Raw genomic sequence first — 19474 nt, 5'->3', positions numbered from 1 at the left:
TTTGCTTTTCTCTTGCTGGGCTTGCAGATCTTCCTCTATTTCAAGGTGAATGCCCTCCTTTACTCTCATATAGCTTGTATATGGATTTTTATTTCAAAACTCTCGTGCTTAACTTGCTAGTTTATGAAGGGAAATTGTGTTTCCTAGAAAAAAAGGGTTTTTGGTTCTCGGGGCGGGTAGTTCCTTGGATCATGGAGGGTTAATTCAAGTTCATAATGCATTAGCAACACTTTATACAACAGATTTATTGATCAGGGGCTAGTTTTTTTTGTGTTCGGGTGGGGGTCTTGCTATGGTGCAATTACTGGTGTTCTTGTTCAAAATTTTTGTAACTGTATTAGTTGAAATCCAAGGGTGAGCTTCTATCCATGCCATACCACCTGAAGATCTCTCTTTCTAGATGTCCATTTTATTTAGACATTCTTTGTTATTATATTTGAGATATACTTCATTCTTTAGACATTGTTAGTTAGAATCCTTGTACGATGACTTTTCAGATTTTGGGGGTGTAATAATTAGACTTCCACACTTCTGTTATCTATTAATTATGAGTTGTTTTATTTATTCATTCATTCACTTATCTATTGACTGTTAATAAATGATTAAAGAAGTTAAAATTGGCTAATGATTAATGGGTTAACGGGTAAGGGTTTTCCTACTAGTGATAATAAGGTAGGTGCCCGCACGATCGGTAATTAGGGTCGTGATAATGTTGAATACTTGTATTTGGTCTCGAGGCCACAGTTTATGTATACGTATACTTGGGCCCGAGGCCACCGATTTGTGCACTTACTTTTGGGCCTGAGGCCACAAAATATAAACTCAGTTAAAACAGGTGATATCACATTCAGAATAGGGAGTACATATGACTATACTTTTCTTGTTCAGTTCAACTATCGGTATATTTTGGTTTCAGTATGTTCATGTTTATTGATTTGGGTTGCCCTTTCCCGAGCATCCCACAATTATTTGTTCTTTCAGTTGGTCTTACATACAAGTACAATTCAAATGAACTTACGTCCTTTTTGCTCGAGGCCTGCATTTCACGATGCAGGTACTGATTTATAGGACGGCGGATCTGCTCGCTAGGATTTTCGTATAAGCTACTTGGTGAGACCTAGTTTCCTTCGGTGCATTATCTTATTTATAATCTTTCAGTATTTTAGACAGTCAAGTACGCTGGGGTCCTTGTCTTGGTAAACAATCAGTACTTCATTATTCTTTAGAGGCTTCATAGACTAGAATAGTGGTCAGACAGTAGCTAGCAGGCTTTTATGTTAGCCATGTTGGCTACATTTTTTACACTTCAAACTTATTCCGCATTTATGATTAATCAGTTAAACATATTAGTATCTCAGCATGTTTATATATTATATTCCGCATCAGTATATGTCCCATGTTGATTTAGCCAGCCATGTGGTTCGCTCGATCACACGCAGTCAGGTACCGAGTGTCGTGTTACACCCAAGCTATGGTTGGGGGCATGAAAAAGCTTGGTATCAAAACATTAGGTTTAAGTGTCCTAGGGAATCTATGAAGCTGTGTCTAGTAGAGTTCCCATCCGGTGTCGAAGATTACAAGTAAATGGTTTTTTACCAAGACATTCATGGTTGTCTCACTTCTTTCTACTCTAGATCGTTCCATGAAGCATAGATCATTAAGTAACATTCTCTTCCTATCGAATTTTGTACGTATCGAATGCGCAGGCGACGAGCAGGGAAATCAATGCCCAATTGAGGATGATTACCTATTGGGGTATAATTGTGACTTACATATTGGTAATAGATGAGACTTAAGATGATATAGAAAGTGGGATAAAATGCATGGTTACTACAGACTAGAGCATAACCCTTATCAGAATGTACAAAAGCAGTTATCATGTTTTACCGCTATTAGTTTACCTCAGCTACTAGTTACCATTTATGCAGTCTTTCAAATAGCAAGGTTATGGTTATTCAGTACGCCAAAATTCAGTTACTATATTTCCAATTTTCAGTGTATCTAGATTCTTGTGACTTGTGAGTATATAATGATGCCTATGAGTGAAAACTCAACATATGAGGCGAAAAAAATGGATTAGTTCCATGAAAAGTACTAAGGCACCAGAAGGTTAGTACTTCTCACCCGCGGGTTCCGGGTTCAACATCTACTATATATACATAAAAAAATTATTTTAACCTTGTGTATATAGTGTAATTTTTCACTGAAGGGGGTTCGGATGACCCCCTTCCATCTACTTGGCTCTACCCATCTGTGAGGTGTTGATTTTCTTGTGCATATGTCTTTTTGTTATAATTATGTTTAGTATTCAATGAAATTTCATTGGTCTTTGAAAAAATGCAGCATGAGGAAGATGAGGAGATGCTGGTGCCGCATTCAGACTTGGTTGATGGTCCTCAGCCCTTAGTTGAAGATCCTCAGCCCATAGAAAGTTACCACATTTTGACCATTTAGCTGTCTTGGTTTATTATTATGATTATTATTATGATTTTCATAATTCAAGTTATTTCATTATTAAGCACCATCCGGTGTTGAAGATTACGTTGAGAAGCCTTAACGAGCAAAGAATTAAGGTTCTTGAATTAAATGGGCCTAATACAGGGATGTATATGGTCATACTGATGATTCATGCAGTCAAAATCCCGACTAGTTTAGAATTGAGGCTTATTTGTAGACTGTAGTCGTAGCTGTCTTGATTATTATTTTGATAATTCAAGTTATTTCATTATGACATTTTGACCATTTTCTAACTTTTGATTGCTTGCACAGTTGCACCCACAACCGTTAGTCAATAATAATCAAGGGTCTATAGCCTACTTGCCATGCAACAAGAGATTATTAGTATTTTCACCTGATTCTTTGAATATGCTACACCAACTCCTAGATATCCCCCTTCTCTTTCTTTAAATTATATGCTGTTAATAAAGCATCTCGTACTGCACACAAAACAAAGAAAGCTACATCCTTGGAGATTTGGTGCTCCAAACTTTTTTTTCCTCACATCTCTCTTATTGGCCCTTTTTGACAACTTTAGATATTAGGTATTGTAAAAGATTTTGCTCCTACACCCCTGTATCATTTTAGTTCTGCCGGCATCCACATTTTTCTGTTACAAAGAATATTTTAGATTGGCGTTTATCAGGGTTATGCTTAGAATTGCCATGTTTATATTGGTCAATTTGATTTTCAGTGATGCCGATTGAGAATGCTAGTGCAGTGGAGAATCAAGCTGTGGATGAACCGCAGGCTTCGTGGTTTACTTGGACAATTGATAATTTCTCTCGGCTATCATTGAAAAATTAATATTCTGAGGTTTTCACTGTTGGTGGTTATAAATGGTTAGTGAAACATTTTCACTTATCTGGGACTTTCCATTTAAAAATGGAAGTGAAATATCACTTATCTGGGTCATTAAGTTTTTTAATGAAGTGTTATAATTGGTTCCTGGATGACTTTTTTTTTTCAGGAGAGTGCTAATATTTCCGAAAGGAGGATTGTTTTGTTGAAAATATATTTTTGAATATTATAAGTTCATGCACTTTGATGTTATCTATGTGGTTTTAGGATATCTATGTGATTAGATGCATATAATTTAAGTGTTATTAGGTGCATGATTTTGTGTTTATGAGATGACCAAGTTCATAATAAGGGTGTGAAAACATTTAATAGTTTTCTGTCTAGAATTATCCTTTAGCACCTATATATACCCCTTTTGTAATGTTATTATGTAAGAGTGGAGTTTTAATATGATATGAAGTGAGCTTAATGTCTCTCTCCCTCTTTCATCCTCTTTGTGCCCTATGATATTATCAAGAGCACGCCCTTATATTCCAACAAGTAGTATCAAAGCGTTATTTCGATCCTGGAAGGTGTAAAGGTGAAATTTTGGCTATCTCCATTGAAGGTGTGTCTCTAGGTTTGATGACCTATTGAGAAGCCGGCTATTTGCAAAAGAAGAGTGAATTATTAAGGTTTGTGAAGAGAAGAACAACCCGTCCGAAAGGTGTGAGTCTTGAAGGACTTCACAAGATAGGAAGAGAAGACAAGAGAGTCTTCCGTGAATTTGTGTTTGCAAAGGCCAAAAGTTTAAGAAAATGGAGATCGAACCGCATGTATCATGTGATTGTTCAGTATGAGCCAATTTTGAAGGAATTGCTGAAAAAGTTGAAGTTATAACTAGCAATTGGTGAATGTGAAAAGTTATAGATCACCAACCTAGATTCATGGAAAGATTATGTTTGAAGGCAAATTTGGAAGGCGTACACAAAGAGGATGTATTGGAAATGAAGCACAAATCATCAAAGAACGATGAAGGATCAATATGAAAAGAAAATTCAAAATTAAGGGGAAGTGTTGAAAATATAATTTTGAATATTTTAAGTCCATACACTTTGATGTTATCTATGTGGTTTTAGGATATCTGTGTGATTAGATGCATAGAATTTAAGTGTTATTAGGTGTCATGATTTTGTGTTTATGAGATGACCAAGTTCATATTAAGAGTGTGAAAACATTAAGTAGTTTTCTGTCTAGAATTATCCTTTAGCACCTATATATGCCCCTTTTGTAATGTTATTATGTAAGAGTGGAGTTTTATTATGATATGAAGTGAGCTTAATGTCTCTCTCCCTCTTCCATCCTCTTTGTGCCCTATGGTATTATCAAGGGCCCGCCTTATATTTCCAACATGTTTGTCGATGTATTTAGATGTGGCAGATTCAGTTACATTTAAATGGATGGAGTAGGTATGCCCAGTTCAGCTTAGCTATTGTGAATATAATAAATCCCAAGTATACTATGAAAAAAGGTATAAACTTGTGCAATTCAAGCTTGAATCCAGAATCATTTATGTTATTAATTTGGTATTACATTGTGCTTTGCTCTTTATATATTTCCTAAAAAATAATGTGCTTTGTTCTTCATTGCCATTTCATATATTCAGAAGCCCTCTTGTTTGAAGTACTTATTGGGACCTTTTTAAAATACTTCAACTCATACTCAGTTGTATCTTTATGTGTTTGTATGCTATATGCCTATCTTTGAGTTTCTTAATAAAAAAGGTTTCTTTATGATTGCTCACCTTTTCTTAGCGTCAGGGGACATGTCTTATAGTGCTTATGATACGGTGCTTGATGAAAATTTACCATCTTTTTCTCATTGTCGAAATTTTCACACCATTTTATCATTTGAATAAATTTGGCCCCTTGCTCAGAGAAAGATAAGGGGCCAAATTAGAAGCCATCTTTAATTTTCATACCTTTTGACATAACTATAATCCAATATTCTCAACTGGTTGGGAATATTTGGAGATGTGAACGTTGTCTTCCCAATATATGGTTGGAATAACTAATATATTTTGATCCTTTTCAAAAATTTGATCCCCCACTAGTGGCTTTTGGCTAGTTATAGTTAGTTGTTTTCTTCTAACAACCTAAGCAACATCGTTGACATGTAAAATGCACCGAGCAGTCTTAAAGGTGCAAATTGCATGTTATAATCAGAGTATCAAATGAATCTGGTTTAGTTGTTAGTCAGAATACAGGAGTGCTTGCTAATGCTGTCTGATATTTTTAATTTGAAAGATTTTCTTTAAAAGCAATCACTTGTTTCCTCTATTTGTAATTGTTCAATTCCATTATATTGTTAAATAGTGACTAAGATGTTTTGTTTGACTAAATTTATCGATTTTAAAGCTAATTGAGTTGTATCACTTTCAAGTTCAAATATTATCAAAAAATAATAGAAAATGATTAAAAAAGATTACTATCCGGAGTAATATATTTTTGATCCGGAGGTAATATATTTTTGACTGTCTGATTAGTCACTAAGTCAAATAAAAGTAGACACAATGAGAGCGGTAGGTACTAATCTTCAAGTATGTAGTTAAGTTTCTTAATAGTTTAATTATATGGAATCCAGAATTTATCTTTATGATGTAAGTTGATGTTTATTCATATTTATGACGATCTTTATACTGTCTTGATCATGCGAATAAGATTTCCACTTGCGTTATGAAGAACATCAAATTTTCAGTATATCCTTGTTTATCACATAGCCATTCCTCTGTTGATTTATTCAAAATAATTGCATCGTTGAACTTTATTCTTGCTAATAGTTCTCTTTTCCTTGTGTAATCCTTTATCAACTATTTGTTAATTGTTACATCCGTCAATGTTTGCATTGCTGACGTTCCAGTTCATTGTCCTTGTTTCCCCGAAAAAAATTGATTATAATGATTTGCTTAATAAGTTTCCTTTAGCTTTTCCTTGAACTGTGAGCACTATCATCTAAGAGAACCATTTGCATGTGAAGGTTGGGCAGTTAAGAGAAGAAGTTTCTAACAAGACAAACACAGCGGAACTGAAGTTATTTTTGGAAGTGGAGAATGGGGCGGTACCTCCTTAAATACCCTAAAGATTATTTTTCTAATTGCTTAGTTTTAGTTCTAGCTATTGTCAGGTATTTTATGCCTTTGAGTCTGCTATTTCTCATGACTACTGCATGGAAAAATACTAGTATCTTGTTCCTGTTCCTTCACCTGATAAAAGTGAAGATGATATACTCCTTTTCTTCAAACTTTATGATCCCGAAAAAGAAGAGCTACGGTAAGTATGTTTTTTCTTAGAGAATACATGTTACGTATTTTCTTGTGGAGGTTTAGCAGCTCAGCTTCTTTCAAATTTGGAATTCTAGTTATATTGGTAGGCTTTTTGTGAAGAATTCCAGTAAGCCAGTTGAAATACTTGGAAAACTGAATGAATTGGCTGGATTTGCTCCTGACCAAGAAATTGAACTTTTTGAGGAGTGTTACTACTGCCTTCTTTCTGTTATTGATGCCATGACGATTATGTATCTAATGTTATTGACCCATAGGAAATAAAAATGAAGCTTCAGTCATGTGTGAATTCCTAAACAAGAATGCTTCTTTTCCATTTAGCCAAGCTTTCGCTCATCCTTCTTTTCCCTGCCAAACTGCTGAGTATCTTTCGTTGTGTAGATTTGCTTTACTGACTTCCCTATTTCCAACAGATTGAAGATGGAGACATTATTTGCTTTAAGAAGAAACTTTCTCCTGAAGTTGAACAACAAGCCCGTTTTCCAGATGTTCCTTCATTTTTGGAATATGTGAAAAATCGCCAGGTGAATCCCATCTTTTGGTTACAGCTTCAGTTCTGGCTACTGTACCTATGCTGTGTCAGTTAGTTATACCTTTTTCCCTTGCTTTGGGCATGGGCATGTGCGAGGGGGGGGATACTAGTATTCAACGCTAACCTCTCCTTTAATTTTGTCTCTGATGCCAGCGTATGATACACTAGGATCCTTTATTTCTGTCCATTGATGACACCAATTTTGATTGTTTATTTTTGAAATAATTGATTACATATTGTCCATTTTAGAGCTTTGGAGAAACCAAAAGAAGTTGATTTTTGTCTTGAGTTGTCAGTATTTATCCATTCTTTCATCAATTCTAGAGCGAAAAGCAATACATATAATGAAGTAGTGGACAAAGTAGCTCAGCGTCTTGGTCCGGATGACCCTTCAAAAATTAGGCTAACTCCTCATAACTGCTACTCCCAGCAACCAAAGCCCAACCCCATTAAATATCGGTCTGTTGATCATGTGGTTGACATGCTTATCCACTACAATCAGGCTTGTTGTACATGGATTGACTTCAGCAGGAAGCATATAAATGCTTTTTGTAAGTTTTACTTTTTGACGAAGTAGCACGGTAGTTTGTTACAATGATGCATGTTGTGTTTGATTGACTCTCTTTAGATATTACTCTTTGTTCTTTTTGATTTGTTATTTTTCTCTTTACAGATCTCTGATATTCTGTATTATGAGGTTCTGAACATCCCTCTGCCAGAGTTGCAATGTCTGAAGACACTCAAGGTCAACGCTCATCATTCCACAAAGGATGAGGTGTGTCTGAGATGACCAAGTTTCTTTTTATTGAGTTTTTACATTGCTTTCAGATTGAAATTCTGAATATAAGATTGTCTAAGCAGAGTACTGTGGGTGATGTGCTTAATGAAATCAAATCAAAGGTAAGTTTTGCTGCTTTGATATCTTTAATTGCTGCATTGAGTATTTGAAAAAGAATAGCAGTTTCCTCCTCCTCGGTAAAAAGAACATATCACAGAAGAGTGTCATCCCCTAGTAAATTCTTTTGGTTAGGTGGAGGGTTTATATCTACTGCCATTTTCTTTTCAGAAGATAATATATGTAGGGAAAATTTGATGCAGCCACATCTTGGACATCCATGGTACATGTGTTGTATACTTGCCTCGACGTTTCTATGTTATAGATCTTGAAATGGTGTTCCAAATGGGGGACATATTAGGATGTTTTGATTGATTTTCCCGCATATGTTTTCAGCTTATTAGTTGAGTGATGTTGTCTTTCTTATTACTCTGCTGTTTTACTCATAATTTGTGAGTTCAAATGGATTCCTTAAAAGGAAAGTTAGTTAGTGGGGAGATAGGATGACAGGTTCCAGGAAAACTACTTTTCTGATTTTCCTTTTTCAACCAAATTCGGGGCGAGTCTTATTTTTTATTTTAATAGTTATAGCGAAGACAAAATGTTCAAGAAGATGAATATTTTAAAAGAAATAGTTAACTTTTCATGATGTTGCCCCAAAGGCTTTGGTTCAATGGCCAAGGTAATAGAGCACGGGATGTGTGGTAGGTGCAGGTCATGAGTTCAAAACCCGGTTATTGCTTTAAGTCTGATGTGGTTAAGCGTAGTGGAGGGGGGGGGGGGGGGGGGGCGTGCCCATGTTCCCGAGTTTTATAGCTGAAACAAGGATTTGTCTATGGTAAAAGAAATTATTGTTCGTGACATTGAAAATCTTTGCAACTGATAGTATCTGCATGTAATCCTTTTTGATTTCACAAGTTGAAAATAATGACCAACACACTTTCGAGCATTCAACTTCAATGGAGATTGTATTGCTGACTCCAAGCCAAGAAACACAAATACAACCAACCAACGTAAGAAAGATAGTAAAGAGGAAGAGGATACAAACTGAAACAAAAATTTTGACAGCTCGTGCATCAATGGATCAAGTATAAGTCAAGAAGTGCATGAATAACATCGCAATTACACGTCATCAACTGTACAGGGCAGAAAAGTCGTGCACACAAAGGTTGTACATCAAATGTCTTGACTCAAACTGCATTTGGCGTTTCCATAGTTCAAGAGTGAATAAAATCAGAATTTTTCAAAGTGGTTAAGTTTGAATAAAAACACAATTGTTCAATTGATTTCATTACCTCTGACATTAGGAACGCAACATCAAAAGTCATATTCGAGTCCATAACAGACCTAGTACGCCATACACTACAAGACATAACCCCCAAATTTGTGATTGAACAAATGAGAAGCAGATATGGGTTGCTCATTGGTTACAACAAACCATGACGTTCCCTTCAACACGCTTACGATGTGATAAGAGGGAGCCCAGAAAATAACTACAAACTGCTACCACAATATCTTCACATGATAAAAGAGAAATCCTGACACATTTGTTAACATCAGATGGGACAATAAAATAAGTTTGTGTATGTTTTTTTCGCTTATGGAGCATCAATCGAGGGTTGGATTTGTCGTGAAAGATATCACTGTGGTCAGATTTGTCGTGAAAGATGAAAGTTATCAATATAACGTAAACTTGAAAGATATGAGTTGTGGCTGCTTGGAGTTCCAAACTGACGAGCTACCATGCACCCATGCCATGACAGTTATAGATAAAAGAAGTTTGAACAAATCTACATACTGTTCGGATTGGTTCAAGAAACAAGTCTGACAAGAGACATATAAAGATGTAATCCTCTCAGTTGGAAATGAAGCCTCGTGGATTGTTCCACAAAACATCAAGGATATCAAAATAACCCCATCGGATGTAAAAATCAGGCTTGGGAGAAAACGAAAAAAAGGATGTTGTCCAAGAGGAGAAACAACAAAGTACCCATACAGATGTGGTAGATGCAAGTTCTTCTCAGACACACTAGGACGTCCTGTAACCACAGTCCAACTCTCAATCCATATGCAAGGAGATACAAGAAAAGAAAATTGTGATGATCACATCACACCATTAAAATGCTTTATAGGATTTTCTTATGAATTAAATATGTATGATATAAAATTTATTTTTGGTTAGACTATTACATGTGTCATTATCTTAAATATCCATTGCTGCCACCTCACCCCCACTCACGTTGACCTTGCTAATTAAAGAATTAACCCACAACCTTAATTAACTCCTAGACTGTCATTATAATTCCCCACGTAAAAATTATACCATAATTAAGTCCTTAATCTCAATTCACTTAAATAATAATCATTTTCCAACACACTTCATACTCTCATTATCATAATCATGTGGTATAGCTCTAGTCCATAGCCTCTTTGTACATGCACGAAATATTATTCTCAATCATCGCTGTCACATCTTTTGCCTTAAATCATTTCGGGACTTTATTCCTTGTATACACCGAGTTCTTAATTTTCATGCTTGAATATGACCAAGTCCTACGACCTCAGTAAAATCGCTCATGTTGGACGGTTCAATTTCCTAGTCCAAAAATACGGGGTATTATAGCTTGGACCGTATTTCACTCAAATAAATGTTGAAACTCGGCGAAATTTATTTTCTTTGTTTTGTTTAACTCCTAATATTTACAACACATGTGTACCATCACTTTAAGCACCTATAAGCTTGAGGGATAACCTCGTTCCCATTACTAATGCCATTTAACTCGCACGCTTTCCAACGCATGAAAACACTGGATGTAACATCCTTCCCCCCTTTAGAACATTCGTCCTCGAATGTTAAACTAGTCTTGTATAGGTATACTGGTTATGGTGACCTTATGACGAATCAATTACTCTTATATCACATGTGCCTTTCCTTGCTTAAATTAATACCATTCTCCACCTGACATCAATTAATATTGAATTTCAAAGAAAGTGGTCATAATTCAGCTACTTTTTTAATTGGCTGCAACTTACTATATCCATCTATACTTGGAGCTTACGTCGAGTTTTTCTTGTTTTTGGAGTTATCCCTTTAATCATTTGATATGCACTATCTTAACATTTCCTTCGAGTAGTTGAAAACAAGTTTTCCTCTTAGTAATGAATCTCGGTTGCAATACTTCCTCGACACCTTAGGAATATCCTCTCAACCGATATAAGTGAGCCACTTTCCTGATATGATTCTCCTTGATACTTGAACTCGTCGATCCCTTTTACCTCAACTAGTCTAGAAACCTTTCGTTCTTATCATTACTCCTTCCCATAATCTTAATCGCATAGTCATTACCTCTATACCCCCATTATTAAGTCAACCATGTGAATCATTTGTTACATACTGATACCATGTCACCTCTTAATCTTTCGCGGTTACTTAATAATCAGGAACCTTCTTCTTATCTTTAGAATCCTCTTCGGGTGTCTCTTCTCGCTTAACCTATATCTGATTAAAGGTTAAAATACATGATGATCTTAAGAGGTTTTAAATCTCATGCTAATCATATCCCATAATGAATCTCTCGAGAGCACATTTTTTAGGTAAATACTCATCTCGTATCATAAGTGAACACTTGTATAGGTAGTTTTCCTTATAGCACCCTCTATTATCACATTGAGGTAATACCTATCTTCTATCATATGCCCATTTTTCAAATCTATTTCACATTTTGCATCAATTTACGAAATGCTATCTTGAACTTTCCGTCCCTCTTTTGTCCGTCGGTCCATACCTCTTACTATTTCATTCTTACATCTATGCTTGTCGTATCACCTCGTAATGTCGAAGGTCAATTTCCTTTCATTATCTAATGTCTATAACTATCTCACCATAGGATAGATGCCTTTGTCATAGTACTCTTCTCCACAGTCATCTTACGCATTAGCCCTTTTTAGTAATATAGCTCATAACTAATCCTTCTGTTGCAACTTAAACCTAAGGTGTCCGTTCTTTTGTTCGTTCTCTTTAAATTCAATGTCTTCTAGTAACCAGCTTGTTCTGATCATCTCGCTCAAACCATTTCACATTTTCCCTTAATCCATCTTATATTACTTTAGGCATATTATCTCGTGTCGTTTCTTTATCTTTAATTGAAACCCTTCTATTGCGCCTCTTTACTCAGATTTTGCTCTTAATTTCTCCATCACACATTATGTTGCAATCTTTACAAGAATATGCGAAGGTGCTCAAATTAGCCCGAGAAATACCTTAGCGTCGTTTCACTAGTGTTTATACTTTACCTTGCATTCTTCTCTCGTATCATTCAATGGTATCGGGCTCAGCTATGGCCATGTCCTATTTGCCCTCAGTGCTAATTCTATCTCGGTAATTTTGCCTCAAACCATCTTACACCTTTCCTTGATGTACCCAAAATATCATAACCGCATCGCTATTACCGAATCCTTACTCTTATTATCAAGTACTCACTTGGTCTCATCCTTAGCATCCAAATATTCGTAGATCGCATAACTACTCTTGTACAACTTGTATAAAGTATATCCAATCTTAGTCATAGTCTTTCCTTCTCCTGGTTCATTCTGCTTTACATATCTTATTTGTACTAAAACTCACTTGCTGTCTATCTTGTCATACTCTTTTCCCTTCCTTTATTCACCATTTGATTTTCTGATATCCTACTATAGGAGATTTCCTATCCCTTCTTCTTTGCTACTTATAAGTCACAATATCATTAGCAAACAACTCCGTTGCCAACATCTTAACCTCTAATCCAGTATAGCATTGCTATCCCTTATAATATTTCTTAAGTTACTCGTTTCCATTCTCTTTTCGTATTCTTCCTTTTTATAAGCATCCACTTTCTAATGTCATATTATCCAAGATCTTTACAAATAATTCTCAGCACTGTCTCAAATATCATCCTGAATCCCATCCGTTTATTGCTGGCTTTCAGATCTTTCTTGTTTCAACAAGGGATCTCACTTGAAGTTTAAGTATCCCTATCAAATATATTGTAGTATCAACTGTTTCCATCTTACACTTGCATTTCTCTTATCTGCTTCCCCCCTTAAGGGTGTACGTATACCATTATCTGTTTGCATTCTGCTCTATATCCCTATTTCCAATCTCAAATTCATCTGATCTTTTTTTTTTCCAATTCACTTGGTATACTGTACCATATCTATGTCCTTTCTTTATAATTTATAACTTTGATTATTCACGTAAGAAACCTTAACAAAATCGTGAAGCGACGAGAACCTCTCCATATATAGTATAAAATCTCATCTGACCATCTGTACTCGAGTAATGCAACCCATGTAGCAATTTATCCAAGGCCACATTCCACTTACTCCAATCAGTAATTAATTAGTACTTATAGTCGTTCCAAATTATCAATTAGGTAGCACTTATATCCTGGTGATAAGTGTCCCAAGTATTCTTGTAACATCACATTTGCCCCAAACTATACATAATCAGAAAGCACACTATACAGATAGCTTTTCCATGTCCCTCGATACATTTCCTTCCACTCCATACTGTCCTATGATTTTATGCTCCCCCTGAATAGTTATTGTGCCCCAAGTCGTTAGATGGTAGTGGACTCTTTCCTCTCCTTGTAAAGCTTAGAACCCCTTACTAGCAATAGCCACCTTCTTTAATCGTTTAATTCGTATACCCCTCTTAACAATCCAGTCATGAAGCTAGTCATGAGGATGTACAGGGTACATGAACTCCTGGACACCACTCTTGGGCTTTAGTCTTGGTGTTACAATGCCCGTCTATCATGGTCCATCACAGATTGCCCCAAGGTATAAAAGTACTGTAGTCATGTGAGCTTACCTTAGACCAAGTGTTTCTACTCTCATCCCTTTGCTTATAGTCAATTTCAAGCCTTATCCTTGGCGTTGACTTTATTGTTTCCGTCTTAATAATTCCTTTTTATTCATTCCTTCTCAATTTACCTTATTACCTCCTGTTATAATCAATCCTCCAGTCCTCGCACGAGGAACCCTATTCTTAATCTCAATAGCGCCTTGTCCTTTAGGATATATTACTTCTATACAGTCCTTTCTTCGCTTCCAAAACTTATGTTGTTCATTCTGATCATCCCCTCTCATTCTTATTATCCCAGTCATTTTCTGGCACTCATTCTACCTCGTTGCTCATCTTTCTATAGTTTGGCCTTTTACAGTTCCATCACTGATATTACTCGTGTTCTCGGCTATACATGTCATAACCTATTACTGCACTGTTATCTCGCTTTCTTCTTAATTCCTTCTTTTAATTAACTCCTTGTTCACTTGTGCTCGCTATCATTTCCGTTATCGCGTACCTGTAGAAGAACTTCATAAGTCTTTCTTATTCGTTCTATAGCTCTCCTTAATACTTTAATCACATAGATCACGTCATATCTTTTAGTCACTTCCTTGCTAGGCTTTACTCATTTTCATAACAACCCTTATGATATTCACATTACATCCTGTTCGTAATCAATCCTATAGCATAACACTTCTTAACCTTTTACCCTTTTTGGTCAATCTTATCCTTAATACCTCACATGTTGGCTTATCAATACATTCATATTCGTCACAATTCTTCTTCCTCTGTACTCTTGCCTCAATCATACTATTACTTCTTCTAACTATAAACTTGTCGTAATTTATCCCTACTTATCAGTTCACTCGATACCTCAATAAAACGTTCTGTTAAGATTTGCCACCTTTTCTAAATCATCTCTTAGTATCTCAAGCCCTTCCAAATTATCTAAGCATCTCATCAACAACACATGAAACACATGATCTAAGACAGCCCACAAGTTTGAGTTTTCCTTCTACAAATCCCATCTCCAATTAGTTGATTAAGAACTAACAAACTCAAGGACATAAAGATATGATGAAATGTTACCTCAAGAACACCAGAACGCTCCAACTCAAAGATTACGTCACCATGAAGCATCCTCCAAAACCATCACAAGAAGAAGAACTAGAATCCGACAAGCACCACGGGACTTCTAATGCTTGATTCACATAGTTTACCTTCAGATTTGTTCTTGGGTCGTGAATGAACTATTTAGTTCATAAACTACTTGCTATATGCTTTGTGCTCTCCAAATAAAAGTGAAACTTAATTGCTGGACGTTTTTGCTCTTCAACATGAGCTTTTTCTAAGGTAAAATGTGGCTGGAAAGTATTCTGGCCCGTTCAAATGAATTCTAAGCTTTGCTGCTCATATTTGCTTCTTTGAAATCAAATTTCCCAAATAAGAATGATGCCTCTTACGGATGACATGGAGGGTATCTCTTAAAGCTTTAATCTAACATGATAAATTTACCATATTGATATCGACCTTTCAAGAATATTACGAACTTATATCTCATTCTCTTTTTATTTCTAGGAAAATTTTGGCAGAGTTTCCTCTGTATTTCTTACTATCTCAAAACCAGCACGCAGGAAATACCAACAATGCCTCACAGGTAGGGCTGCTTATCGGGCGGATCGGGCGGATAATTACGCTTAGCGGTTTGGCTTATCGATTATCGGCTTTTAAATGTACTAATCCGCTAGCCAACCGATAAGATACCGGTTGGTTTGGTAACGGATTAACACTTTTCGGACGGTTAACGGGTGGTGTATCGGCTAAATCTAAGAGACAATAAAAATTAAAATCATAACATATAGTCTATCTTCCATCGACAATTATTGAAATCATAGCTTCCAAAACCATATGCCATTGGTATGCAGATATGGAGTATTGTCTTTAATTTTAGGTATTTATCAGAGAATTTATGAGCATGTTTGCAACGATTTGAGTACTGTTAAAAAATCATGGAAATAGTAATTTTCTCCGGAGAACAATTCTTGAAAGAAGAGGGCAATAGAGACTGATTTGGGGTTGAACGAGAGCTGGGGCTTTTTTCAAAATAAATTTCACGTGCAAGTCATGTATTGCTGTCAATTTCTTAACAGATGAGGAGTTTTTTGTTTGTTAGACTAAAAGTGCTCAAATTTTGCAAATTTAAGGGACAAATAGTGCTCAAGGTTATATTTGGAGGATAATTTGGCCAAAAATTTCATAGATATACTTTATATACCTAGGGGTAAAAATATAAATAGAATAATTCTTAACGGGTTAACGGTTTACCCGATAAGGAAATTGAGTAATCCGCCCCCACACCGATAAACCGTTAACTATAAAATTTTAATCCGTTCACCAACCGTTAATCCGATAACCCAATACCAATAAGCCAATAAGACAATTTTGCGGTTGGGTTATTGGTTACGGTTCGGTTTTGAACAGCCCTACTCACAGGGCCAACATATACGTATATATTATATCATACTATAGCCGCATGGGTCTCCCCATATCAATAACAGTATGAAAATGATGAACTTACCTCGTATGTCCAACTCAAACTGTACCTGTTACACTTTCCTGTTTATTATCCCTTTCAATCTTTAACTACAGGTTCCAATCATACCTGCAACACTCACACGATCTGACATATATTCTGCTTACCGTTGCTGATTCCTTCAGCTTCTTTTGTGCGATCTGTAGACATTCCGAGGATGAACTGCTCTGATACCACTTTTTTCACGACCCAACCCCGTGGGCCATGACTAGTGCCCAAGCTGGACACCTGTATACATACCTGTTAGATATAGTCAACTGAATATAAGAACAATATGGAAACTTGCAAAAGAACTCCAAAGGTTCATAACGTCATCATATGTATATATCCAGATAACCTATCTCCTGAGGAGTCACAACTGATCACAACATAATATGATACGCAAGCCGACAAGGCTGCCACTACATGTCAATATGATACGCAAGTCGACAGGGCTGCCACAACATATCAATACCACACGCAAGCCGACAAGGCTGCCACAACATGTCAATACCATACGTAAGCCGACAAGGCTGTCACAACATGTCAATACCATACGTAAGCCATATAGACACAGCTGAACAATACTTATACACAACCCACACATATGTCTACAGACCTCTAAGAGTATCGATAGTGAACTGTGACGGGATAGGGCCCCGCCGTACCCCTGGGTAAACATATATATACATCAAAAAGGATCTGTACAAAAAGTCTAGGCTCCGAAACAATGGAGCTCTCCAAGACAGCTGAGTAGAAGTCCTAAGCTGGAGGATCGCCAAATCGAGTATCTGTACCTGCGAGCATGAAACGCAGCCCCCCGAAGAAAAGAGGGTCAGTACGAGATATGTACTGAGTATATAAAGCATGAAATACAACAAAGAGAATCACGACTGAAATAGAGATCATAGGAGACAAGTATGACATTTAAAGTATCAATACACTGGCCTTATGAAACGTAAAACATGCATGTCATTATCATATATCGTACCCGGCCCATTACGGGACTCGGTGAATAAAGTCATCACATACCATTCTTGGCGCCACAATCACATCATCATATCATCATATATATATATATATATACCGTATCCCGGCCGTCCTGTGAGGGACTCGGTGAACAATGCAATGAAACTGTGCACGAGACGTACCCCGGTCCGGGACTCGGTGAAAGATATGTTAACAGTATGCACGAGCAGAGTAGTGAGCAACCATATGCAAACTAAATCATATCTGAGACTCAATAGAATAATCAAAATGAACCATCATTTGAAAATCAAGACAATATTCATATCAAGTACCCTTCGAATGTCACTATGGATTATATCAAAATAGGACGGCTGGAATCATAGACACGTATCAAGACATAATGAAATAGGTTCTGGAAATCAAGAACATTAACCATCCTAGTATCTCTAAGAATAGGAGCTTCTTTGGAGTTAAACATTTGTCGTCTGTTTGTTTCATATGGATCATGCCAAAAAGAAAGAAGGGTTAGCTTTACATACCTTGAACTCTATCTAAATGTCCAACGTCTACTTTTCGAGCTCGTAGGTCTAAAATTAAGATAACATAAGCCACAGCTAGATCATCCACATCACTTACTAACCAATCCAAGTACGAATGAAACTTAACGAAATTCGGGCAGCATTTCCCCTGAAAACTTAACAATCCTCGGGATTCCAATTTAGCCAAACATCAATCAAAATACCAAAAACAACAACACCACCAATTTCATATCAAACTAGAATTAAATCCATTCTTAAATCACTTCCAAAACAGCCCAACATACATTCGTATACCAATGCATGTATATACTTCTTTATTTTCGTATATCCATAGTATAACGGTAACAAAAATAACAAAAACTAGAACTACAACCAATCCCACGATATTCCAGCCCACAAAACAATTTATAACAACCACCAAATAGCCCACACGATAATAATAACAATTTATCTGATTTCCCATAATTAATTTCGTACTTCTCGTCTCATAATTTAGCTATGACCTGGATTTATTTAAATATATCTAGTAGGGGAGAATTCTTACCTCATATGCCAAGAAATAATATTCCTCCACCTTTCTTCACTTTGAAGAACCCTTCGATTTGCTAAATCCAAAGAGCAATCGATGTTGAATTACATAACCAATGTGGCATAACTTCTACGTTGTTCTTCATGTTTGCTTCCATAGTAAAACGTAGTACCATTATTCTTGTTGGAAAGTATATAATTTGTGTCAAAAAAAGAAGAAGATGAAAACGTTGCTATCCCATAATACCTCTGCCCACAGAAATGTATTACATTCACTTAAGATGATTCATCTAGAATGCCTTCCCCTTGTGTTTTACACGTAAGGTTTACTTGGCCCACATATATGACACTTAGTATGGAATATTGCCACCCATTCTATATATATATATATATATATATATATATATATATATATATATATATATATATATATATATATATATATATATGACACTTATCCAATATCCATTGCTGCCACCTCACCCCCACTCACGTTGACCTTGCTAATTAAAGAATTAACCCACAACCTTAATTAACTCCTAGACTGTCATTATAATTCCCCACGTAAAAATTATACCATAATTAATTCCTTAATCTCAATTCACTTAAATAATAATCATTTTTCAATACACTTCATACCCTCATTATCATAATCATGTGGTATAGCTCTAGTCCACAACCTCTTTGTACATGTACGAAATATTATTCTCAATCATCGCCGTCACATCTTTTGCCTTAAATCATTTCGGGACTTTATTCCTTTTATACACCGAGTTCTTAATTTTCATACTTGAATATGACCAAGTCCTACAACCCCAGTAAAATCGCTCATGTTGGACGGTTCAATTTCCTAGTCCAAAAATACGGGGTATTATAGCTTCGACCGTATTTCACTCAAATAAATGTTGAAACTCGACGAAATTTATTTTCTTTGTTTTGTTTAACTCCTAATATTTACAACACATGTGTACCATCACTTTAAGCACCTATAAGCTTGAGGGATAACCTCGTTCCCGTTACAATGCCATTTAACTTGCACGCTTTCCAACGCATGAA

General features: G+C 36.1%; 1 protein-coding gene across 1 annotated transcript; it reads left to right on the top strand.

Moving 5' to 3' along the window:
• The first annotated feature begins 2866 nt into the window (after positions 1-2866).
• On the top strand, positions 2867-8162 carry LOC132626620 (ubiquitin C-terminal hydrolase 13-like). Its single transcript, XM_060341544.1, has 4 exons — positions 2867-3338; positions 6313-6393; positions 7030-7140; positions 7822-8162. Exons 1-4 carry the CDS (start codon positions 3336-3338, stop codon positions 7936-7938), a joined length of 312 nt encoding a protein of 103 aa, XP_060197527.1. The 5' UTR covers positions 2867-3335; the 3' UTR covers positions 7939-8162.
• The last annotated feature ends 11312 nt before the right edge of the window (positions 8163-19474 follow it).

Source organism: Lycium barbarum, chromosome 2, assembly GCF_019175385.1.
Source record: "Lycium barbarum isolate Lr01 chromosome 2, ASM1917538v2, whole genome shotgun sequence".
In the NCBI taxonomy this organism is placed as follows: Eukaryota; Viridiplantae; Streptophyta; class Magnoliopsida; order Solanales; family Solanaceae; genus Lycium; species Lycium barbarum.
This window is presented reverse-complemented; position numbering and strand designations above follow the sequence as displayed.